The 22848-nt window shown below is 49.1% G+C and overlaps 9 protein-coding genes across 9 annotated transcripts; 3 read left to right on the top strand and 6 right to left on the bottom strand.

The window, feature by feature from the left end:
* Positions 1 to 290: 290 nt before the first annotated feature.
* Positions 291 to 1177, bottom strand: CI109_105595 (uncharacterized protein; the record flags this gene model as incomplete). The annotated part of the gene is made up of 3 exons (XM_032003489.1): positions 291 to 643; positions 727 to 940; positions 1106 to 1177. 3 exons carry the CDS (start codon positions 1175 to 1177, stop codon positions 291 to 293), a joined length of 639 nt encoding a protein of 212 aa, XP_031862347.1.
* Positions 1178 to 2267: 1090 nt separating this feature from the next.
* Positions 2268 to 3974, bottom strand: CI109_105594 (uncharacterized protein; the record flags this gene model as incomplete). The annotated part of the gene is made up of 4 exons (XM_032003488.2): positions 2268 to 3163; positions 3265 to 3481; positions 3534 to 3666; positions 3967 to 3974. The coding sequence occupies 4 exons, from the start codon at positions 3972 to 3974 to the stop codon at positions 2268 to 2270; spliced, it is 1254 nt and encodes a 417-aa protein (XP_031862346.2).
* Positions 3975 to 4374: 400 nt separating this feature from the next.
* On the bottom strand, positions 4375 to 8631 carry CI109_105593 (uncharacterized protein; the record flags this gene model as incomplete). The annotated part of the gene is made up of 19 exons (XM_032003487.1): positions 4375 to 4875; positions 4929 to 4972; positions 5026 to 5395; positions 5455 to 5820; positions 5871 to 5909; positions 5952 to 6019; positions 6072 to 6090; positions 6148 to 6290; positions 6342 to 6413; positions 6468 to 6741; positions 6793 to 6866; positions 6917 to 7147; positions 7198 to 7741; positions 7784 to 7858; positions 7908 to 7964; positions 8015 to 8159; positions 8225 to 8305; positions 8361 to 8407; positions 8479 to 8631. The coding sequence occupies 19 exons, from the start codon at positions 8629 to 8631 to the stop codon at positions 4375 to 4377; spliced, it is 3303 nt and encodes a 1100-aa protein (XP_031862345.1).
* A 556-nt stretch (positions 8632 to 9187) lies between these two features.
* CI109_105592 (uncharacterized protein) lies at positions 9188 to 12627 on the bottom strand (the record flags this gene model as incomplete). Its single annotated transcript, XM_032003486.1, has 11 exons — positions 9188 to 9843; positions 9899 to 10104; positions 10156 to 10379; positions 10443 to 10544; positions 10606 to 10848; positions 10902 to 11003; positions 11053 to 11182; positions 11240 to 11391; positions 11450 to 12387; positions 12438 to 12504; positions 12556 to 12627. The coding sequence occupies 11 exons, from the start codon at positions 12625 to 12627 to the stop codon at positions 9188 to 9190; spliced, it is 2892 nt and encodes a 963-aa protein (XP_031862344.1).
* Positions 12628 to 12884: 257 nt separating this feature from the next.
* Positions 12885 to 13561, top strand: CI109_105591 (V-type ATPase, F subunit; the record flags this gene model as incomplete). The annotated part of the gene is made up of 5 exons (XM_032003485.1): positions 12885 to 12944; positions 13024 to 13105; positions 13169 to 13251; positions 13318 to 13405; positions 13509 to 13561. 5 exons carry the CDS (start codon positions 12885 to 12887, stop codon positions 13559 to 13561), a joined length of 366 nt encoding a protein of 121 aa, XP_031862343.1.
* A 132-nt stretch (positions 13562 to 13693) lies between these two features.
* CI109_105590 (uncharacterized protein) lies at positions 13694 to 14554 on the bottom strand (the record flags this gene model as incomplete). The annotated part of the gene is made up of 4 exons (XM_032003484.1): positions 13694 to 14015; positions 14083 to 14249; positions 14324 to 14427; positions 14494 to 14554. 4 exons carry the CDS (start codon positions 14552 to 14554, stop codon positions 13694 to 13696), a joined length of 654 nt encoding a protein of 217 aa, XP_031862342.1.
* Positions 14555 to 14988: 434 nt separating this feature from the next.
* CI109_105589 (histone deacetylase RPD3) lies at positions 14989 to 17662 on the top strand (the record flags this gene model as incomplete). The annotated part of the gene is made up of 13 exons (XM_032003483.1): positions 14989 to 15024; positions 15171 to 15216; positions 15305 to 15387; positions 15480 to 15597; positions 15672 to 15746; positions 15810 to 15917; positions 15985 to 16015; positions 16078 to 16245; positions 16305 to 16371; positions 16426 to 16675; positions 16727 to 16894; positions 16956 to 17033; positions 17085 to 17662. 13 exons carry the CDS (start codon positions 14989 to 14991, stop codon positions 17660 to 17662), a joined length of 1806 nt encoding a protein of 601 aa, XP_031862341.1.
* Positions 17663 to 18268: 606 nt separating this feature from the next.
* Positions 18269 to 18765, bottom strand: CI109_105588 (uncharacterized protein; the record flags this gene model as incomplete). Its single annotated transcript, XM_032003482.1, has 3 exons — positions 18269 to 18380; positions 18472 to 18584; positions 18739 to 18765. 3 exons carry the CDS (start codon positions 18763 to 18765, stop codon positions 18269 to 18271), a joined length of 252 nt encoding a protein of 83 aa, XP_031862340.1.
* Positions 18766 to 19141: 376 nt separating this feature from the next.
* On the top strand, positions 19142 to 21318 carry CI109_105587 (uncharacterized protein; the record flags this gene model as incomplete). Its single annotated transcript, XM_032003481.1, has 11 exons — positions 19142 to 19436; positions 19521 to 19587; positions 19654 to 19751; positions 19807 to 19833; positions 19887 to 20000; positions 20070 to 20132; positions 20193 to 20294; positions 20355 to 20591; positions 20648 to 20774; positions 20841 to 21145; positions 21221 to 21318. 11 exons carry the CDS (start codon positions 19142 to 19144, stop codon positions 21316 to 21318), a joined length of 1533 nt encoding a protein of 510 aa, XP_031862339.1.
* Between the last annotated feature and the right edge of the window lie 1530 nt (positions 21319 to 22848).

The following is a 22848-nucleotide window of genomic DNA, read 5'->3' as shown; positions in this document are numbered from 1 at the left end:
TGCTTACTAATTATCCGGTTCTATCTTGCGCATCTGACGAGTTTTGTCCTATCAATACCAAAACGACTGACTCGTTGCCCGATGTCAGACTCGACCATCAATGCTGTGAAGCGATGTCAGTTTTGCACGGCTTATACTATACATTGATGTTCCGACTAGGTAACGATACAGAATGGTTGTCAAATTTCAAAATCTACAGACTTCGGTTTACTAACGCCATACTGATGGTGAAGCATGAACGTGGACTACTGCTTGGACTGCCTTGCAGCTCGTTACACACATGGCACCAATTACACAGTTGAGATACTATCACTCCTTCGCTGTTCTTTCTCCTGATCGGTCGGTGAAGCTCGTAACAAACCATCCTGACCCTTCCTTTCATATCTACCGACGACCAATCGATGTGTGGGCAACTTGAACGCCTGTGTTGAAGACATTCTCCCACCGGTATGATGTGCGGCATATGCCAACCATATCAACCATCCTGCAAGTAAGATGAAATGGATGAAACCCAATGCTGATAGACCGGCAAGACGTTGGGTGCAGATTGTAGAGTAGAATCGATATCGACGGTTGTTGTAGATTGTGACGGTGTAAGAGCAGGTTACCCAAGCTGCTTCGATAGCGAAGACGATGCCGCTGGCTGTGTGGCGTGGATATCAGCATACTTGTTGAAGAAAATGTCACAAAGCTGAGAGCGATTTGGTGGATCGAATTACCACTTACCCAACCAAAGAGCCATCTGAATAGTAAGATATGCCACTTCCACACCAGCTTGGTCAAACCTCGAATCACTATCCTTCGCAGAGAGGATGACAGCGGCCGGTACGTAGAGGAGCATGAGCAAGCCTGCTGCGCAATGGAGAGCGAGATTGATGATTGATCCTGTTAGGAATATGTTGAGGAGCAAGGCGATCAAGAAGAGCACGAATGAGAGGGCCTGGGCAAAACATAAATGTCAGTAAATCCACAGATGACGGAGAGGACGACAGCGACTAAGAAGTCATCATGTCGGACAGTGATACTCTTCCAACCTTAGATGTTCGCTGCTCTGCAAGGCAAGGGAGGGCAAGGCAAGATGTGTAAGGCATTCGAAAACACTTACGAAAAGGACATAGCGGACAATATTACCACCTCGAGACCTGCTTCGAGGCTGAGTCTGCGTCTGAGTTGGCATCTTATGATGTTTGTGTCTCCGTGTGGATGTGTCGGTGGTGTAGTACTCTATCGGCTACTGTACGTGAAGATGTAGTTACGACTGCAGATCAAATACCGTGTTGTGTATGCGATAATACGACTTGGCTATGACTATGTCGTCCTGTCTTGCTCACTCCTGTCGGTGTCGGGGCCATATCACGGACAATTTATATCTGGTCCGACTTCGCAACGGACTATCTTGGCACAGTGGAGTAGACCTTAATCTGATATCATACATCGCCTTGTTCGCACTGCCTGCTCTACTTTGGTACGAGTAGGACTGCAGACTACCAAAGGCGGATCAAGTCCGAAGGGTAAGTCACCTGTTGATGTTTGCTTTGCTTGACTCGGTTCATCTCGTTTCGGCGCCTGTTCCTCTTTCGTTACGTGAGAAACGGAACGGGGGTGCTATTTACTATAGTGAGTATGCCAAGACGACTTTGGTCTTTAGTGAGGTTTCGCAAGTCCGGCACGGTTTTTTTAAGGTCCGCTCGACGACGGCGGCGGTGTCATTGGGATCCATCGGAGATGATGTCAGAGATTACGACGTCCAGGTCGGAGTCGGAAATGGAGGTGCAGGTTCCCTAATTCACTGAATTCAAGAATGACTCTAACCTTCGTTCTATAGCACTAGTACAAGTGACTAAAACATGTACATGAACTGCATAAGTTAGTAGTTAAGAGCAGTACAGCAAAGCAAGTAAGTAGGCACGAATGATTCAAAGCTTTTTTGGCCCGGTAACTTGCACCGTTCCGAAAGGATATATTTGTGGAGTGGGATCGTATCTCGGCAATCTACTCCGTGCCGAAAGGCGGTAACTCTACACTTGGGTTTCCTGCTGTACAATGCACTGAGGAAGAGGAAGCTCGAGTACGGTTCTGCTCGGTTTCGTGCATAGGGACGCGACTACCTACTCTAGTGACCCTCGCCACTCGTTTGGACGACGTAGGAACAGATACATGATGATGATTCACATCGATATGCCATGCAATACATACTATTACAACACTCGCACTGTTCAGTACAACGTAAACTAGAGTTGTTATCTCGAATGAAATATACTATCCAGTCAGACCCGGGTATCGATCCTCAATCTCTCGGTCCACTTCCCTCTCATGCTACTACGCCCTGTTTCACCTGCCTGCGACTCCTGGGAGGTGCGGGATGCAAGGTGCGATAGTGATGATGACAAGGCTGCAGGAGAAAGCATGACTTCTTCCAATACTTCGACCTGTTGCTCTTTCACATGCTCGTAAGGGTTCTTGGTAAGACCGTCTAACAATGCGACATGTTCTTCGGAGGGACGGAGACTGGTGTAGACCATCGTCCTAGAGGAGTCGGATGAGAAGCTCGACGAGTTGGATGACGAAGAACAGCTGGAAGAGTCGGTTGAGCAACTCGAAGATGATGAATCGAATGAACAAATTGAAGAACTCCTCGTCAGAGCCCTCATGTCGGGTTGTCGATCCGCGCCGTATATCGTCGGAGAGGCAATCGCGGCCGTATTGCCTGAATAGCTATCGCCCCAAGTCCAAACTTTCTTCTCCAAGCCTTGTTTCATCTCGTCGTCCTGTCGTCCATCCCCACCAGCATATATTCCTACGCTCTCCCATCCATGACCCGACTCTACTCTCGTCTTGACCTCGTGATAACGTCCATTCGATGTTGTAGGACTAGATGTTGTCCAGATCCCTTCTTCTTCATCGTTGTTGACTAATTTGGATCGGGATTGTTTTCGTCCCCCGTTACCGCTCATCAACCTTTCGGTCGGGATGGAGAAGATATCGCCTTCATACGATTGATATGTTGTGTGGTATAATAAATGGAGGAACCATGATAACTGGCTCAGAAGGAGGACTGTATGAAGAGCAGAGAAGATGGCGATGAGGAAGGGGTAGATACATTGTGGTTGTTTGGACGGCGCACATGAGGAGTCGGTGGAGAACGTAGCGGCGAGGGAGAGCGCTGTATTGCGAAACGGAGAGTTGGTCAGCTTGATATCCAACTTTCTCGCGAGGAAGTTGATCTAGTCCTGTGATGACGAAGACTTGTATCGTGCAACTTACCCAAACACAATATCGTTTGGACTATCAGATACCCCACTTCCGTCCCACACTTGACGATCCAACATTCCCATGTCTTTTGTGAGAGTACGATCGATATCGGGACGTATAAGACTGCTCCCAATACGACAAACAGGGCAGGGTAGAAGAATTGGAGGCGGGAGGGATTGTGCGTTGTGACTAGGACGAGGATGAGGATGGAAAAGAAGATGTGTGATGACTACGGACCCTCAGTTAGCAAGGGAGGTACGGCTTGAGGTGTTGTTACTCACCAGGAGAGTATAGCGGATGATCGCATTCTTAGATATCTGCTTGGTCAACATCTTGCAGTCCGCAAGAACTCGACTGATCTTGAAAGATCTGGTAGAACCCAGTCGTCCAGTCCGTCGTCGCGCGTGAGACGTTCTGAGACAGCGAGGTAGGAGGTGAGTATCAGTCTACGAGTCGAGTATAGTATCTAGTCTAAGTCAAACGTGAACAGCTATTGCTCGAGTATACCTATCCGTCAGTCAATCAGTGTCAAGCTAAAGTAAGATGCATGGGCCAAGTAACAGGATCTTCTTCGACACACGATGATATATACTTGTCTCATACCTATGTTCGCCATAGCTCTAAATATCTCAGAGGGATGAGCAAGGCGATGAGACGAGCTTCATCGCCGTTTCGTGTCCTTTGCGTTTCATAAATTACACAGCCAAAACCAACCTATGCATATGAGTACCTTTGACTAGCTCAAACGCACGCACATCCATTATTGTATTGCGATTGCATAGCATATCGGAGGATTGTCATACTACGAGCAAAGGTACATCTACACCCAACCCCACACGGCGTACGACTTCATCGCCATTCTTGTGTGTTGGCACGCCTTAACACCGCCTCCTACAGGATCGCCTTGTTCCCAACAAAACTTGAAGATACGTGCATTGGTCGTCATCCTATGCAGTTGAGCTATGCATTGTACTTATCACTATCGCTTTATGCGTTCAATCTGACTGCACAAGCAAAGAACATATTGCATGCAAATAATAGTCATTTCATCATAAACGTAAAGCTCGTCGGTTATATATGCAAAGTAATGTCCCATCATCTATATAAAGCTCTTTCTCTCTCTCATATCCTCTCTGGCTCTGCACCGAGAATAGGCGGCGCCGCACCCGGTGGTAAAGGTGTTCCGCTCCTCTCTCTCATCTCCTCACTCACTTCGATCCCTTCGCCACCTCCGATAGGTGTGGCGCTCAATGCGCTATTCCCCAATCCTTCTGCAGCCCATGCGGGATGGACGGTCTCATCTGCGTTGGTGGGGAATCGGTATGTGACTGGAGCTCCTGTATCTGAACTGGCACTAGTAAATGTTTTAGGAGAGGAGGGCGAATAATCATCCTCGGCTTCTCCATTTCTCGTTGAATCGGAAGGTACCGTCAGTCCTGCCTCTCCGCCCTGGTTAAGAGGGGATGTCACCAAAGTGGCGGCAGTTTGGGAGATGGTCGGAGTACTTGCCGGATCTCCAGGAGAACCAATTTCTAAGGGAGCAAGTACACTACTTCGAGTCGAGGGATTAACAAGAGTATTGTTCGAGTCTGACCTCGCACCCTCCCCGGAAACATAGTACGCCTAGAAGCGAAACATATCAGGTCCGTTCCTGGGAATGGTAGACGTTCACTCACCATCCCTGCACTGCGTTTGTGGAATCCGCATTTCTCGTAGAACGCTGAAAGACGTCGTCTGTCAGTCTTGCAGACCCGTATGACGAAAACTACTCACGGATTTTCGGCTCTTTACAGTCCAGGATGACCTTATAGCATCCCAACCCCACCGCCAAATCCCTCAATCCAATCACCAACTTCTGACCCAGACCTCGGCCTTGCATTTTCTCCGAAACCACAATATCCTCCAAGTGACCCGACGCACCGCCACCATTGATGTGCTTCCTCTCGACCACCAGAGTACCTGAAGCGACCAGCCGATCCGTCTCTTTGTGGACTACAACGACGATGTAGTATGTCCCAGGACACGATTTGAGATGTGCGAAGATTGCGTTATAAACTGACGGTGCAAGCGCAGGTGATTGACGGAGATCCGACAACAGCTCGAAATGGCCTCGAAGAAGGTCAGTAAGGGATAACGGACGGACCTGCAATCGAAAGTTAGCGCGCTGCTCGACATCACGCCAAAGATAGCAATTCAACGAACATGAAGGTCTTCGGGGAGCGCCCTTCTCAGGACCGGAGGGATCAACCTCGCGTCGAAAAGCAAATCAAGCTCCTTGTCCGGAGTGAAAGTGGCGATCGGTTGGCTTTCCTCTGTGTTGGTATTACCGTTCCTGGGTCCCACCGTCTCGTGACCCAATGAGCTAAGACTTGAAGCGGACGGCGACCCCTTTGGAGTGTCTTTGGGTGTCTCTGTCTCTCCGGACTGGTATATTTTGATTTTCGTTCTAGAACTACCAGGTTGAGGAACGTCGACTACGGGGTGTTCAGAAATAACGCCACTGCGGGACAGAGTGGATCCTGGAGGGAGCACGCTCTGTGCTTGTATGGGCGAGTCGATTCCAAAGAGCTACTACATGTCAGCAAGATGCTGAAACCTCGGTAATGAGCGGAACATACCAGGTCCGAAAAGGTAATTAAATCCTCGAGTACAGTATCCTGGTATTGGTATCAGCTGAGCTCGGAAGCTAATATGCTCACCTTTTCTTGATGCATAGTCAGAATGTTCCCATCCAAAGGAAGTTGATCTTGACCGAATAGTACCGAGTCTGCGTGATGTCAGTTCTCGAATGTATCGAAAGCTCCTACAGTCAAACCCACTGAATACAACAGCCAGATTCTGTTACATGGCGAACAATCAGCCCCATCTCCCGTATAAAGTCTGGTGAGCACTCACCTTTGCGCCCATTTTGTTGATCCCTGAATGCTGCTGTACTCGCCCTAGATGTTCGATGATAGCTTGGAATGTAGTCTGATGAATTGGCGGTAATCGACGCAGCCGAGCTCTGAGCGCACTAAAGTTATTCGAGATGTGTGATTCTGACAAAGGTGTCAGTCCGCAGCGCTTACAACGAAGGAAATACAACATACCTCGATTCTCTGTATGCTTGACTCGCTCAGGATGAGGCAGAGGGAACACCGGCTCTGGCAATTCTCGCAGGTCTAGACAGTGCATGTTAGTATGCCGCTGCACTAACATATTGATCTCTCACTGACATTGTTTCAAGACGTTCCCAATACTGAATACGTCATCCCTCTCATCAAACGCAAATTTCTCCTCGTCGAGCTCGATACCTTGGATCATCTTCTGCACACCAGCATGTCTTCCGCTGACTCTGTAAATGCCTTCAGAATCCAAGCCTTTCTCATCGATCGCCGCGATACACTTCTCGACGATGGTTGGTGGTCGTCCGTGGTCACTGCCTTCGCCTCGTGCGAAATCGTAATCTGTCAGACTGACACCGAAGATCAAGGATCGACATGGTCCGACCTGTACACATCGAGTCAGCTGGAGTGATAGAGCCAAAATGCAGCAGCTTACATAAAAGTTCTCATATGGTACCGGCGCGGAAGAGACTGGATTGATCGATCGTATTCTGTTTCTGAAAAGCATGACTGGACACGATGTCAGCCGATTTCGCAGATGCGCATTACTCCTTACTTACTATCCTGCTCCAAGTTGATCCCTTCGATAGCCACCCTTGCTACTTCGGTAGCTTGCGCGTTGGTCGCAGCAGTACCATGCATAGTGTCGATATAGCTCTCAAGCGAATGACGCATTTTGAGACTGAGCTCATCATTGAAGTTCTCGAGACTGGTAACAGCTGATACTTGGAGTTTCTCTCGTCTAAGTCGCAGGGATTCGAGGTGAAATACACCGAGTCGGTATGCCTTGTCTGAGCGGTTGTTAGGAGCAAAGTCGATGTAATTACTTTTATACACTCACCCGCTTCATCCGCTTCCCGCTTGATTCTGACCCCGCGCATGGTGCCCAATGCCTTTGCATTTGAATTGGTCGCGGTCCCTCTCCTCTGCAAGTTTGAATCCGACTCAGAAGTGACCAGACCATGGAAATCATGACCTTCTTTGTCCCTGTCTCCACCAAGCTTCTGCATAAACGCAGAGAAACCCTTCTTGCTTTGTGCTGCAATGTCGTTCAATACATCTTTCGGTTTCGAGTCGTTACCTGAAGCAGAACTCGCTCGCAGTCTGTTACCGTGTTTCTTCTCCTCTCTCTGACTAGGACTGAAAGCCATTGACGAAGATTGTGAATGCGAAGGGGTGAAAGACGTTGTCTCAGTAAGACCTTGTGGGAAGGACGGGTTGCTCGAAGGTGGAAGTGGGGCATTTGCAGTTGGTGGACTGGTGTATGATGGTCCGGTGGGAATAGCAAATGGATGATCGTGAAGAGGCGTACCACCAGGCGGTGGTGAAGGCGAAGATAGGAGTTTGGCCTGCATAGCAATGGCATGTTCTTGGCGTTTATGATCCTATATCCCGTCAGCCAACATTTCGCCCAGACAGAAACTCACTTCTAAAGCCTGACATTTCTGATAATATGCTTTCTTCAGTTTTGGCAGTTGATTTCTTGCATGGTCTTCATACATCTGTCGATGGGTCAGTTCATAATTCAAAGGCGTGCCGGTGCACACTCACCTCGTTCGCCAGCTTCAGGTTGTCCTTCAAGGCAAATCTGATCCTCGTTTGCTCCTCCTACCATGATCGATAAGCACACGTCTCGCTTTACAGGGCACATCACTCACCTTCAATTTGACCAGTTCTCTCACCACGTCTTCCTTCAACGCACCCACTAGCGCTTCTCTCGACTGTATCTCTCGTTGGGTATAGTCCCTCACTTCCTGCCAAGCTCTTCTAGCTGTTGGCTTTGCATTCTTCCTAGGTCCAGCGCTAATCGTAGCGCAGCACACAGTCCGTCAGCATTGAAAGCAGTGTGGCTCTCCGACCAAGCTCACTCATCGTGAAGTGTATCAATCGCAACGGTTCGGTCGTAGAGCCTCGTCAAACTTTCAATATATTGCTCTTCCACTCGAATCCTACGTATTTCATCAGCTCAATTCCCTCCACTCGCAGGCCGTCAAAGTAGCTCACCTCTCTTGGAAGAAGCTGATATAGTTCTCATCCTCATGTATCTTGTGCTGAGCCACGCACAAGCATATCAGCGTCAGTCAATCAAGTATCGCCTTCAACAACTCGTTTTGGTGCCTACCTTGAACTCCCTCAACATGTCAAACAACCCATCTGAGCTCTTCCTACTGATATCTCGATAATGAGGTGTATGATATCCTCCCCCTGACCCTCCTCCTCCACCCAAGGATGTGGTAGAAGCGGAAGGGTCGACAGACGGATAGGCATATGCCATTTTCCCGTCGTTATCTCTCGAACGAGAGCGGCAGCGAACGTTTGTTGTTGTTTCGGTTGAGTGGTTGTAACTTTGGACAGTAAGCTTCAGTGACAAGTATCGAGGGAATCACTATTCAGCCAAAGTGGCGTGACCTTTGACTTCACGAAGCAGGTCTGAAGAAGGATGATGGGAGTTGCGGAGTGATGAAAGGAATCAAAAGGGTGTATATGTGTATTGACAGTGAGTGACATGAGGATACCTGGAATATTCACCGTATACTGTGCGGGATTGCGTAATGTGGCCCCCTATCTGCCACGTGGGAAGTGACGGGAACGGATTACCAGGCACTGACAGATTATGTACAGCAGCTCTTTTGGACACAGCCGCAGTCAAACCATACATACGGCACAGTGCTAGATAAAACGCAGATCTTTCGACGCAGTAACACCGATTCTGTATGCTGCGCGGTAATCTATCTCCCTTTGCTGATCGCAATGACGGAGTCACCGCAGCTATCCCACGATACCGCATACATGTCATGCCTTCGTCGTCGCTGTGGCGCAGCCTTACAACATCATCCTAATCTGTCCAACCGTCCAATGACCTCGCCCCACCTCGCTCTCAATCCTTCATCATCTCTCAAACCCCGTATGAGATTCTCCACCACTTCTCTCTGAGCGGGTGTCAATCTTTCCTCTCTCGCAACCGTTTTCTTTGCTGCTGCACTTCTCTTTGCTTGGGTCTCATCCGCGTTGAGGACGGATTTGCCCATCTGGTAATCTATCGAATCCACCAATTCGTCCAGCAGACTTTGAGCGAAACGGCTTTCTCCCCACAACGCTGCAGAAAGGTGGATACTGTTCTTGATGATCCCAACGAGCACGTCGGCCGAAACGTCCTTGGACCTCGGCGCAAAGATCGTAGGCAAGTAGTTCCGGATGAAATGTAGAAGTAAGGGTGAAGTGTCCTCTCGCAGTTGCAGAGCAAAGAGGATGGGCGCAAATCTGACCAGAGTTTTTCCGCCTGTAACGGACGATGTCTCAAGACCATTCAGTTGAGAGGCATCAAAGAGTATGTCGTCCGCTATGTCAATTACAGTACTCGTTGATCCTCGAGCGGAGGACAGCGACGCATCGAGAGACGACAAGAGGATCGTTTGCCATCCTGTAGGAGCCACTTCGACGTGTCGAATGAGCTGCAGAGCCGTTGAGAGTGGCTGGGGTGGAGACGCTGTAGCAAATGTTTCAGTTCCCTGTCCTTCCGACTACATGACGGAACATCTCACAAGGCACAGAATTTAGGCCTAGCAAATCCAACTTGTTTCTTACTCCCGCGACATCAAATCCAGAACTCTCCAAGACTGGTCCAAGGCCACTGTTGGGCCCAAGGAGCCTATTCAATCCCTCGCGATTGACACGCAACAGTGATTCAGGACAAGCGTGCCCCATTACAAGGTCCTGCAAGACGACAAGATGGAGTGCGGATAAAAGGCTATATTTCCGTCAGCGGAAGCACCCGCAACATTCCTGGTCAATGACGTACCCTTGTCGCTCGATCTCCCGACACAGCCAGCCTATCACTCCGCCCAAGCACCAGCTCAACAGCGGTTGTGAGAAATAGGACAGACCACTGTGCAGCGTGTCGAGATCGATCTGACCTGATGTCACAGCTGCAATAGCTTGTTGTATCAAAGTCGGCGTGAGCTTGCACAGGTCTTGAGGAGATGTGGCGAGAAGAATCTGATCCTCGATACCGTCTGATCCGAACTGTATCGACGTAGCACATCAGTCAAAACCTTCGATAGTCAAAAATGACGTGACTCAACTCACGATTGCTTTGACCCATCCATTCAGACACTCTTTGTGACTCGATTCAAGATCTACAAGGCTGATAGCCCTTCTTGCATCGTGCAAAAGATCTGGCAACTCCAGCTAATGGTGTCAATTGTCAGCTTGTGACGATTGAGTTCTGCCGTGAAGCACATTTACACACCTCGAAGTGAGCAACTGCAGCCTCAACGAACATAACTCCCTCTCCATAGCGTATCAAATATCCCTGCGGATCTTCCGCTCGGGCCGCTTCGTCCAGAGGTCCGTCAAGGAGTTGTTTGACCAGTAAATCGAGGAGTGATGGAGGGGAGATGTAGCTTGTCAAAGCTGTCAGGAGTTTGGGTTGGGACGATACGTGTACGAAGAGGTTCTCGGGTGGAGGTATTTGGGGAGCAGACTGAATGACCTGTGTTTCGTGTGAGTCTGAGATATTATCCATGCTCGAGACATGGCACCTACTTTGACAAGTTCGGTTGCAAATGATGGTGCTGCGCCAAAAGCATAGTCGATGAAATGCACTAATGGTGGGAGATGCGGTGTAGATTCTCCAGCAAGTCGATTCTGTGAAGACATCAGCGCTTGACCTCACTGTATACCTAGCATGACTCACAAGCAGTGATTCTCCAGGGGTAAAAGCATGTACAGCTGTTCCCAGTGCTATGACTGAGGCCTCGTCTGACGATATCACTTCCAGCTGCACAAGTTTGCTGACCAGTACCTCTTGTAGAGGGACGATTTGCCTGCATGGCTCTCCTTGAGTTCTAGCACATCTGAACAATGAGGAAGAGCGCACTTACCATCCTTCCAATGCCGTGAAGCCGCTCGACTCCTCTTCCGCTTCCGCAGACTGAATAGCTGAGCTATATGTTTGCGTGACCAAATCAGAGAACGACGTCATCGCAGGCAGCATCCCTTGGAGTACCGCTCCCAGTGGGACTGTCAAGTCGGTCTACGAAAGTCCAGGTGAATCAGCTGTGGTCACCAAATGAAGCCTCTAGTTCACGCACAGGTATAGGCCAGTTTGGATCCGAGTTCTCCTTCCACCACTTGAGCAAGTTCGGAATACCTTCCACCAAGAATTGCCAGGATCGTACGTTCTCTATCGTACCCACTGCCATCTTCCCCACCACGTCCTGTACACATGTTTCCAGAAGGGCCACAAGGTATTCCGACGGATTGGGCGTGAGATACGATCCCATTTTGATTAGTACGATGTGGTTTATCGGTGAAGAAGGGTGTGGTTGATCATAATTGACTGTATGCGACCATTTGCTCGACCGATAAGCTTGATGTAAGAGGAACGATATTATCGGCCTGAGAGGTAGTGGGGTATCGACTCCGCTCGAGGCACCCGTTTGAGCGGTTTGTAGTTGCGACGCATCACCCATTTGCACATCTGCGTCTCGCGCAACCGTATCGTGTGTCGATAAATCCGCCATCAATCCGCCTAGACAGTTTCTCAGCGGGGTGACGATTTCCTCCGGTAAGACAGGTAGTAATCCGCCCGCTTCCAGACCAACATCGAGAGACGGTGCTGGGAATGGTGCGAGGAGGGAGATCACCCTTCCGACAATGACCGAAAGACTAGATGAGGGCGTCGAAGCGCATAGGCGAAAGAGAGGGATCAAGAGCGACAGGGTGCTCGTTTGAGGTGGAGGAGTCGAGGCGGAGGCTGATGTTCCAACGTCGGGCACTTTGTTGTTCTTTGAAGGTCGAGAGAGGAGTGATGGGATGATCGTTGGTTCTTCGAGACCGGTAGGATTAGAGAGTAACACATTGGTGATTGACGTGAGGACGGAGATTGTAGGCGCATCGCTTTCGGAAAGGTAAAAGAGCAAGTGGACGAAAATGGTTTTCGATGTGACGAGGGGAGTGGTCAGTATCTGGGAGAGATACGTGAGTAGAATCGAAGGGGGGTGGGGCAAGAGATGGTGTATGAAGGCAGCTATGAGGTAGTCAGTACATTAAAACTCTCAAAGATAGGTTGCAACGAACCAGCAAGATCATCCTCTGAGTCCGAAGGTGCATTTTGTTCCAATCGATTTTGAATGAGCTTGACAAACTAAGCGGGGACGTATCAGTAATATATTGTTTAGACATTCGCAAGTCATACCTTTTTAGGTGGGATAGCGCGAGCATAAGCTCGTCCGACTAGCTCTGTCAGAGACAAATCTTCGTTCGCCATGCTGAATGTATCCTTACGCTCCTAGCGTAGAGAAGTTGAGAGGTCAAATATGTACAAGAGGTCGAGTGGGTGGACCAAAAGATCGAAAGGTAGAGAAGTGGTATCAAGTTACCCCGCATTTCACGTTTGTTGCGCTCGCTGAACGAACCGGCGGACACCGACCGACTTCCACCTCGTCACTGTATGCACAACCCATACAACTCGATCTCCTTTCTCCTTACTTCTGTTTCGTGTATACATAAACACACCTCTACATCATGTCAACAACAACCTCGAACCCCAAGGACAGAACTCTTCTGGCCGTGATCGGTGACGAGGTGCGTTGCATGGCTTGCGGATGGAGTCGCTCTCATAAGCCGGACTACATAGCTGATGGCGTTCAACTTGGGATTGTAGGACTCGGTCACCGGTCTCTTGCTCGCTGGTATTGGTCACATCGACCAAAATCAGAAGAAGAACTTTCTCATCGTCGATCCTAGTACGTCGCAGCTGTGGCTCATGCCCCTAATCAGAAAGTGTTTGAGTTAATCTCCTCCTGTAGAGACCCAGACTAGCGTTATCGAATCCGCTTTCCAAGACTTTACAGAGAGGAAAGATGTAGCCATCTTATTGATCAACCAGCATGTAAGCTATCCCGGTTACAACAACAGTGTGCCAGGGCAAGGCTGACAAATCTGGACTGAAATCCAGGTGGCCGAGCGAATAAGACCTACTGTGGACAGATATCAGGCTGCTTTCCCTGCACTGCTAGAGATCCCCAGTAAGGAGCATCCGTACGGTGAGTGGGCTTCCTTCTACCTTGCGGATGACCTTTGGTCTTCATGACTGACTTCAATCGAGGCGTTGGACATCACACTGACGAAATAATCTGTCCTTCGCAGACCCCGCAAAGGACTCGGTGCTCAAGCGTGTGCAAAAGCTCAGGGGAGATTAGACCTTGCTCGTATGAGCTTCACTTCCATATCCGTTGTCTCTTTCTTTTCCATGTCATGTACAACATATCATATCTCAAAGCACATATAGATCTATCTACTGCTGATCCCAATATCTTTGTCGTCGAATCCTTCTATTGTTCTTCCAATTCTGCAACTTCCTTCTTCAACTCTTCCTCTTTTCTTCTCAAACCCTTCACTTCTCCTTCCATGGCTTTGCAAGCCATCTCCAACTGCACCGTCGACCCTATCAGATCCTGCCATCGGCTCTCCAGCTTGCTGAGATGTTGTCCCGTCTCCTCCTGGAATACTCGTCGAGATCTATTGACATCCGTAACTTGCTCTTTCAAAGCAGTGAGGGTTTGTTGTAATTCGGTGAGTTCTGAATTGAGCTGGTAATTTCGAACAAGCCAAGCGTTTGGTCCATACGAAGCGAGTATAGAGGTGTTCTCGATTCTACACGAATGAAGAATCACGATATGAGCTTGGGTTACAACTCCAACGATACACCGACAGCACGCACCTCAGAGCCATATGTCCTTCTCCTATTCTACTTTGCTTCTCAGCAGCTTCTAGCTCCTCCACAGTCGCATCTTCCGTGATCACAGGCGCTCCATATTTGCTCGGGTCGATCCCTCGTATCGGTTTCGATGGATATCCCTCGAGCAGTTCAGCTAATTGGGTAGATTTCTGCACACACAAATGAGGAAACGATTAGCCGCGTTCCAGCTCTGGTCGCATAGCAGAGACGTGAGAGCACGTACGGGAAAGACCTCTACCGAAGGTGGTAGTCTGGGATCATCGTCTGGGACCTGAGTCGTCTTCCTCAATTCTGCCTCGATCAACGCCTGAGCAGCAGCTTTGGCAGCTGTAATTCGGAAAAGGTAGAGGGTCAGCTTGTTTCCCAGTCATGGGACAGAAGCTTGCAGCTCACCTGGATCTTCCACCTGCTTGTCAAAGTATGGCAAGGCGTCAATGTATGATGCTGATGACATTATGCTGAACGGATAAGTGTAATGTTCAAGCTGTATACTACCACTAATCAAACATCATAAGGTGTATCGATGAAATCAACTTGGTCTACAGACTGGAGAGGAGGTAAGGGGAACGGGATCAAATGAATAGCAGCCGCTTGTTATGACGGCGTTATCCGGCGATATCGAACGAGCTCGTCTCCTCCACTTCCCTCTTCCTCTCCTGCTGCTTCGTGAGGCACAGGCTGCTGCTTGCATGTTGCTGTTGATATATCCTGTCAAGTCACCTCGACGATATCAGAACATCGTCCTCTATCACCAACACCATTCGTACGACAGGCACTCGCTCTGCATCTTGCTCTTCGACACTCCACTCAATTCCTTCATAACCGATACCTGAAACTCGCACAGCTTCAGTTCGAGAAGCCGTCAACGCCCGGTGATAACTTGTCAACATGGAGCCTATTCTCGGAGAGAGTAAGCGGCGAGTCGTGAGTGCTTTCTCTTCTCCCCCAAACACACCTGCCCAGATCCACGGGCTCCCTCGTGAAGGATGTCTCCCCATCGGTTGCGGGTGCGCGATGTCAAGGGCTCGAACTTGTCCAACATAAGATTACTGACATGTGGCGTTCGATAGTGCTACTTCTTCGATTCCGATATTGGAAACTACCACTATGGTCCCGGTACGTGTCAACCCTCTCAACGGATTTCATCACACAAATCACTGATGTGCTGATCATCATGGCACTCACACTGACGCTCCGTCTCTAGGTCATCCCATGAAGCCTACCCGAATAAGGATGTGTCATTCTCTCGTTATGAACTATGGTCTCTACAAGAAGATGGAAATCTTCGTGAGTAGAAGAAGCATTTACTTCTAACAGTATCCGGGAACACTGCTTGAGAAACGTATCAAGCAGCTAATCAAATCATAATGTCTGTGTAGAGAGCGAAACCAGCTACGAAACGAGAAATGTCACAATTCCATACCGACGAATATGTCGACTTCTTACACCGAATCAACCCCGACAACGCTGCTCAATTTGCCAAAGAACAAGTCAAGTGTGCGTAAGGGCGAGATGATGAATGAGAGGGGAATCAGGAGAAGGCGAGGCTGATGCGCATGTCCATCGTGTAGACAATGTTGGTGATGATTGTCCCATCTTTGACGGCCTGTTCGAGTATTGCTCAATCTCAGCGGGAGGATCTATGGGTGAGTTTTGTCTTCGATCCATTTTCTTAAGCATGCTCGTGACTGATTGAGATTTGTATGCAGAGGGCGCGGCACGACTATCAAGAGATAAATGTGATATTGCCGTGAATTGGGCTGGAGGGTTACACCATGCTAAGAAAGCGGAAGCTAGTGGTTTCTGTTACGTGAATGGTGAGTTTTGCATCGAGGCCTTAGAAGAACTCTTTTCTCAAGAAGCTGATGTACGCCTTCCTCTCAGACATTGTCCTTGGTATCCTTGAGCTTTTGAGGTGAGATACACCGTCACCGCTTGTACTGGGCGAGCGGGCTGATTTCAGTGTTATTCATTTAGGTATCACCAACGGGTCCTTTACATCGATATCGACGTCCACCACGGAGACGGTGTGGAGGAAGCTTTCTACACAACCGACAGAGTCATGACTTGTAGTATACACAAGTACGGAGAGTTCTTCCCGGGTACTGGAGAGGTGCGAGATAATGGAATTGGAAAGGGCAAAGGGTGCGTTTCCACGTATTCGACCAGAGGTCCTTGGGCGTTGCTGACACCGCCATCTACAGATACGCAATCAACGTTCCATTACGAGATGGAATCAGTGACGAAAACTACAAAAGCATCTTTCAGCCGGTAAGTTGATTCGGTTTTCAGTGTTGGATTGCTGTTGACAGCTTAACCTGATAGGTCATCAAACGAGTCATAGAATGGTATCAGCCTGGTGCTATCGTCCTTCAATGCGGGTCCGACTCCTTATCAGGCGACCATCTTGGGTCCTTCAACCTTTCCATGCGAGGACATGCTGCTTGTGTCCAGTTCGTGAAATCGTTCAATCTCCCGTTATTGTTGTTGGGTGGGGGAGGTTACACGGTCAAGTCGGTGTCAAGAACTTGGGCATACGAGACAGGTCTTGCGGCAGGTGTTGAGCTGGGACGAGGTAGGTCTCAACAGAACACGCATCGCACTTTTCAGCTAACGAGGATGCTAGCCATTCCTAACAACGAGTACTGGGAATACTATGGGCCAACGTACGAGCTCGATGTACGAGCGTCGAACATGACAGACCACAACACGCCAGAGTATTTGCAGAAAGTGAGAGAGGCGGTATTCGAGGTTTTGCGAGATAAAAACGCTGCACCCAGTGTTCCGTTACAGGGTGAGTAGGCGTGTGTGAATCCACGAAGTTGCAAGTAAACTAATCCTTACTGTTGTTGTAGAGGTACCGAAGCTGGCCCACGATGACGATGACGATAACGAGTTGGAGGATGAAGAGAGCAAAGAAGTCCGAAGACCACGTGAGTTTCCATATTTTTGGCGATCTGAGCAGGGATTAATGTTACACCTAGAACGACTGTGGGACAAGGAGAAACAACACGAGACATCACTTTCGGATTCAGAAGACGAGGGTACGGGCGGACGAAAACATCGACAAAATCACAAAGAGACGAAATCGAATGGCAGTGACAGCCTGAAGAAAAGGCGATCAAGATCGCCCGTCTTGCAGGGTATCGCAGCGGCATTGGCTGTTCCAAGGGAGTCCAGCACCAGTGCTCAAGAAACACCTGTCGCTTCGACATCGGCCTCAGCGCAAGTACCACCTACTACCTCAGCGGAAGTGACCCAAGCTCCAACTGAGGCGTCGACGACAGAGTCGGGAGCCCCTATGGATATCGAGACGTGGGCTTCGACTGTCGCTTCTGGAGCTGGGGGAGGTGAAGATGTGGAGATGGAAAATGGCGAGAAGGACGCCGCTGGGGCTACTACACCAACTTTACTGGCGGAGAGATCAACGACAATACCGACAGAAGGTGTCGCCGCTCCTGCAACGCAGACAACGACGACACAAGCGGGAGAACCGACGCCGGGTGCAGAAGGCAGTTTGAGCGGTGCAGGCGCAGGAGATGTGGTTGCGGAAGGTGCATGATGGTAGTGACCATATCAGAATATCGGTATTTTGTTAGATTGACTATGATGTATTATGGTTGTTATATTGCGATTGCTGCTGCACAGGTCACATGAGAACGCACTCAGCTTTTGGAACTTTTAACGCAGCGAATCCGACCATGGATGCCACTATCTCCCCGATCACGTAGCCATCTGCTGCTGTTTGTCATAGCTTAAAGCTCTGCGCTTGTAGTCCGTCCCCGATGATTGCGGGCTTCGTCAGTACCAAGATGACTCAAGGTTGTAGTATGGTAAGAAAACCTCAGCCAAGTACACATGGCTAAAGGAGGCTTAATTGGCGTTGGCCAGTAGAAAATACTGCTGAGGTGTTCCGATGAGATTGATGTTAATTGCGTTCCTGGAGAGATCGATCACGATACTCGCCATGATGAGCTGATGATAACGAACGTCGTCGACCATGAAGGGGAAATGTCGAGGTCTTCATAAGTGGTATATGAATAACATATCGGTATCTATTTCCGTGCGGTATACTAGAGCATCGGTCCATCCTAATTTTCCCTTCATCAATCTATGCGATCAATCTATGCGCATCCCCCTAGTCCTCCATAAGACTGTCTTTACTGTCCTAGACGTACACGCCCAATGTACAGAAGAGCGCGACGACACCGCCGCCTGCTAATGCTGATGCGAACAGGGCCGTACCAAGTTCAGGAATGGGCAATCGTGATTTTGGCAATCTGTAGTGATCGTCAGCAAGGTGAACCTAAATCAGAAAGCCATGGACATGTGCGCTCATGCCGATTGACAAACAGTCAGAATACAACTTACGTTGTGAAGAGGAATGTGAGAACGAAAAATCCGAGAAGGGAGAGGAAGGCGATGGTGGGTAAAGCCGAGGTTGAGATGGGTGGCTGGAAGGCGGGAAGAGAAGTGTGGAGTTTCTGTAAGAACGTGAACGGACATGATGGTAGGTCAGCAATAAATTCTTTACGAGGGCGAGAATCACTTGGACACCACGACAAGAAGTAATACCGCTCAACGGCTAGCCGTTCTGGACGTAGGGGGAGGGGGAGACATGCTGCGCGGACAACTCACTTTGATGGAGGCGTACGAATCGGACATGGTGTAGTGTGCGATACTCTGCTAGTGTACCCAAGATCTATGTGCTGGGGCTGATACGTCCAGTACAGGAGTGTGAACTGATGTCTGAGGATAGACAATAATCGCGGTCAATGGACGTGGAGGCTGCGAATGACTGCGATGGGCTCGTACTGGAGATAGGCGCGCCGGTAAGGAATGACGAAAAGCGGGGTCCCCCTTATCTTCCGGTTTCTCACTAAAAAGTCGCGCCGTACGTGTAGGTGGTGATGATGTTGTGATGATCACCGAAGCGTCAACATAAACACCATATATTGCTACTGCCGTCGTCCTTGCATCGACCATAGAGGCCCAGCGACCGCGACTGCAGCGAGAAGTGTCACTCTATTCATCGTCCACCATGGCGTCATCCTCGAGCCAACACCCAACAATACCACGCCTTGACATACCCTCGGTATCTGAAACGGCCGTATTCCAACATACGCCCGACCATGACGCTCAACTAAAACGAGAATGGGAACCTGGATGTCAGCCTGATGAAGTTTACGATAGGTACTTACCTCCTTGGCGAGCATGGTTGAGAAGAGCTTTGGTGAGGAGGCTGAGGAGAGAGAAGGATTGGATGGCGGATTGGCAGAAAAAGGTGAGGACGGAGACGAGGGACAAGTATTTCTACTGGACAGCAATATTTGGAAGTGAGTTTGCAGCCTTCCGATTTCATAACAAGGAGAACTATCTGAACCACCACGGGACTGAGCTGATAATTGCTACCTCGCCAGCCCATACCTTCTTCATGGCTTTTTTGCCGGTATTGTTCCTCTTCGACGCTCCGCTGAAGGGTCGAGGGTGAGCAGACCAGCGCTAGAAGCTAGCTTCGCTACAAGCTGGGAATACTGACAGCTGCAAATACAGGATGCTATATGTCGTTGGAATGGGTATCTACATCTCGTCATTCTCAAAAGACCTTGTATGTGTTCCTAGACCATACAGTCCGCCAGTCATACGTCTCAGTTAGTGCTAGGTCTTTCTTACTCTTCGTGACAGCTGCTAACCTCCCTCGACCAGGTATGAGCACACATCATCACGAATACGGTAAGCTCCTACTTCACGGCCTTTTTGAATTACCCTCTCTGATGATCTACTAGGCTTCCCTTCTTCACACTCTACCAACTCTGTCAGTATCGCCCTTTTCCTCGGACAATGGATATATGAGGCTCGAGATCGTATTGGATGGAGTGCGGTGCTCGCAGCATGGTTCGGTGAGTGTTACGCCTTTACATATCTCTCATTGATAGCTTTCTACGAATCTGCTAATCCCCGCCGCTCAGCCTTGTTCTTTTACGCTATTAGCGTTGTTGGCGGTCGATTCTACACAGGGATGCATTCGTCAGGTGCGTGAAGAAGCCGAAAGTTTAGAATTTCTTAAGGCTAATTAAGCTACTTCTGCATAGCCGACATCATTGGTGGCAGCTTGATGGGAGTCGCATGTTGGATACTCTGGATCGTTGTGGGGAATGCGTCAGAAGCATGGGTCAACACCGGGACATGGCTTGGTATGTGCAGCATCGAATCCGAATCGACACGAGAGCAGTATTGACGTCGGTATTATATAGTGCCCGCGCTAGCCATTCCTATCACTTTGGCCCTGGTCCACTATCATCCAGAGCCTGTTGACGACTGTCCATGCTTCGCGGACGCCATCGCAGTTCTGGCTGTCGTGATGGGCTCATTTGTCGGACATTGGTGGAGCGTGGTCGGATTGAAACCGGCATCTCTCACACGAGGTCATGCCCTGCACGACAATGGTCTAGCGGTTGGAATAACCGTCGCGGTCTTGAGACTAGTAGTTGGTGAGTGTGATCTCATCCTCTGTGACCGTGATAGACAGCTGATCATCGGTCCGCAGGGCTTGGCGCATTGTTTGCTTGGAGGCTGGTGGCGAAAGCGACGCTCCTGCGTATCTTACCACCGATATTCCGAGCCGCCTCCAAAATCTTCGATATCCCCACTAGACGGTTCTACAAAGCCGCTACGTGAGTCTGCAGCTCACCGATCACGACTACATGTATACTGACGATGGTGTATGTACACGCGGACAGAGACTACAACAAAGTTCCTCCCAGCGTCGGCTTCAGAGCTATCCCTTCTGTGTTGGATCTGCAAACAGGTCGAGATCCAGCTAGTCCTGCACCTAGTCCGATCAACTCTCCATCCCTCTCTCCAAATCCGTCAATGAGGAGTGTTTCGCCTATCAACGTCAGGAACGAGAGTCATAATCATGCTCTCCGTTCAAGAAGCGGGAAGGGAATTTTGGCGGACGAACAGAAGAGTCACGTTAATAGCGACGCACGCTCAATCAAGGGGGCCGTCAGGAGAAAACAAGTGCCAAAATACGATGCAGAAGGTGGGTCGCCCTTTTTGCATTCTCACTCATTTGGCGTGTCATGATTCGCTGATCAATGAACATGTTCTTGTTTAGTACTGACAAAAGTGGGAGTATATTCGGGGATCGGTATCATCGCCACAACACTCATGCCAACGTTCTTCGAATGGGCAGAAGACAGGTTGCTGGGTTGAAGAGTGCGCTGGGATAGCAAGGCGTACATAGAGTGTCATGCCACCAATCTTGTGATGTGCGTCAACCTTGAATCGAATACGAAGATCACCCGTTCGAATTTTTCTTCTCGATTGCTACATTAAACAGTTTCGATCGCTTGAGATATGGTCAAGATCACAGTTCCTGCTAAGATGAAAGATACACGGGACGGGTCGCGTCGTTTGGTCTTCTTGTTGCTTCTTTTTCAGGTAAGTTGGTCACTTGAACTTTATCAAGGGGTGATACGCCAAAGGTGATTGCGGGTTGCGATTGTTCGAGTAATGGAAGGTTTGATCTTGAGGCCTTTGCAACATCAAGCTCCGGGTGGGCCGTGTTAGATAACGCAATACGCCATGCCTAACGATGTGGCACAATGGTAAGTTTCGAACGGTGCCAAGTACGCAATACGACGGCGACGCGTTACGCCTTTGACTTGCGTCTCTGAACTCTGATATGATGTGACCGGCACCAGATCTCGATTGATAACAAGTTCATCTCGATCATCTTCTTCTTGAGTGACTGTCTATTGAATAGCTGGATTTTTGTTCGCCTGATGGACGATTGTCACTTCCTCCTTCCTACTGAGGAGCCCCCACCACGTCCACCAGCAAGTGATAGAGTTAGTGTCGATTGCTGTACGAGAATCATTCGTTACGAAAGTACCCCACTTTTCTACTCCGCCTTCTGTTGAATCACATCACGCTAATTGACACAGTAGCGTTTATGTAAACATGATATCGTCTTGACTGCCGTAAAGTACTGTACCATAATCACAACTAGTGTAGGAATCATTACTGGTATCGTAATGCCGTTAGCCCACGGGGTTACTACCTTCGTTCCAGCGAAAAGACAATCATGTGCCCATGCTGTACAGCTCATGTCATACATAGCCTGACGTTATGGTAGTGCACCATGTAATAAAGAGTGACAATTCAACGTTCACTGTCTTGCGTGGTCGCGTTGTTGCGTGGTTGTGTTGTCGCTTACGCCACCATGTATATTCGTTCGTCACCTTGCTAAGAATTTTAGATTCCACCACATATCGAGTAATGTTCAGTGGCTTGGAGACGGTCAAAATGTTCCATATATTTGGGACAGCCAGAGTCTGCGTGTACTGACGTACGAGGCTGTTACGACTCGCTGCAACCCAACTGCCAGATTCGATTTCGGTCGCGGTACAATGACAACTTGTCGGAAGTAATTTTACTTGTGTATGGTTGTATGGTTGAATTGAGCCGGAGATGATCAACCGTGTCATATAATATTTGGTGTAATGACTCTGCCACCTAGATATGTATAGAACTCGACGAGTATGGCAATTCCACTGTTTCCACTGGACAACGAAACGTGGTTCAAGATCAAATTAATGAGACACCAAAAGAATTACATAGGTGGCGTCTGGGATCACATCCGCTTACGGTAACAACACTCTTGTTTCCTATATAACAACATCGGAGGATTTAAGGTTAATGTGCCGTTCCAAAGAAAAGGAAAAGGGAAAGGAGAAATTC

Source organism: Kwoniella shandongensis, chromosome 10 (genome assembly GCF_008629635.2).
Source record: "Kwoniella shandongensis chromosome 10, complete sequence".
NCBI classification, from domain to species: domain Eukaryota; kingdom Fungi; phylum Basidiomycota; class Tremellomycetes; order Tremellales; family Cryptococcaceae; genus Kwoniella; species Kwoniella shandongensis.
Note: the sequence above shows the minus strand (reverse complement) of the source record. Positions and strands in the feature narration are given on the sequence as shown.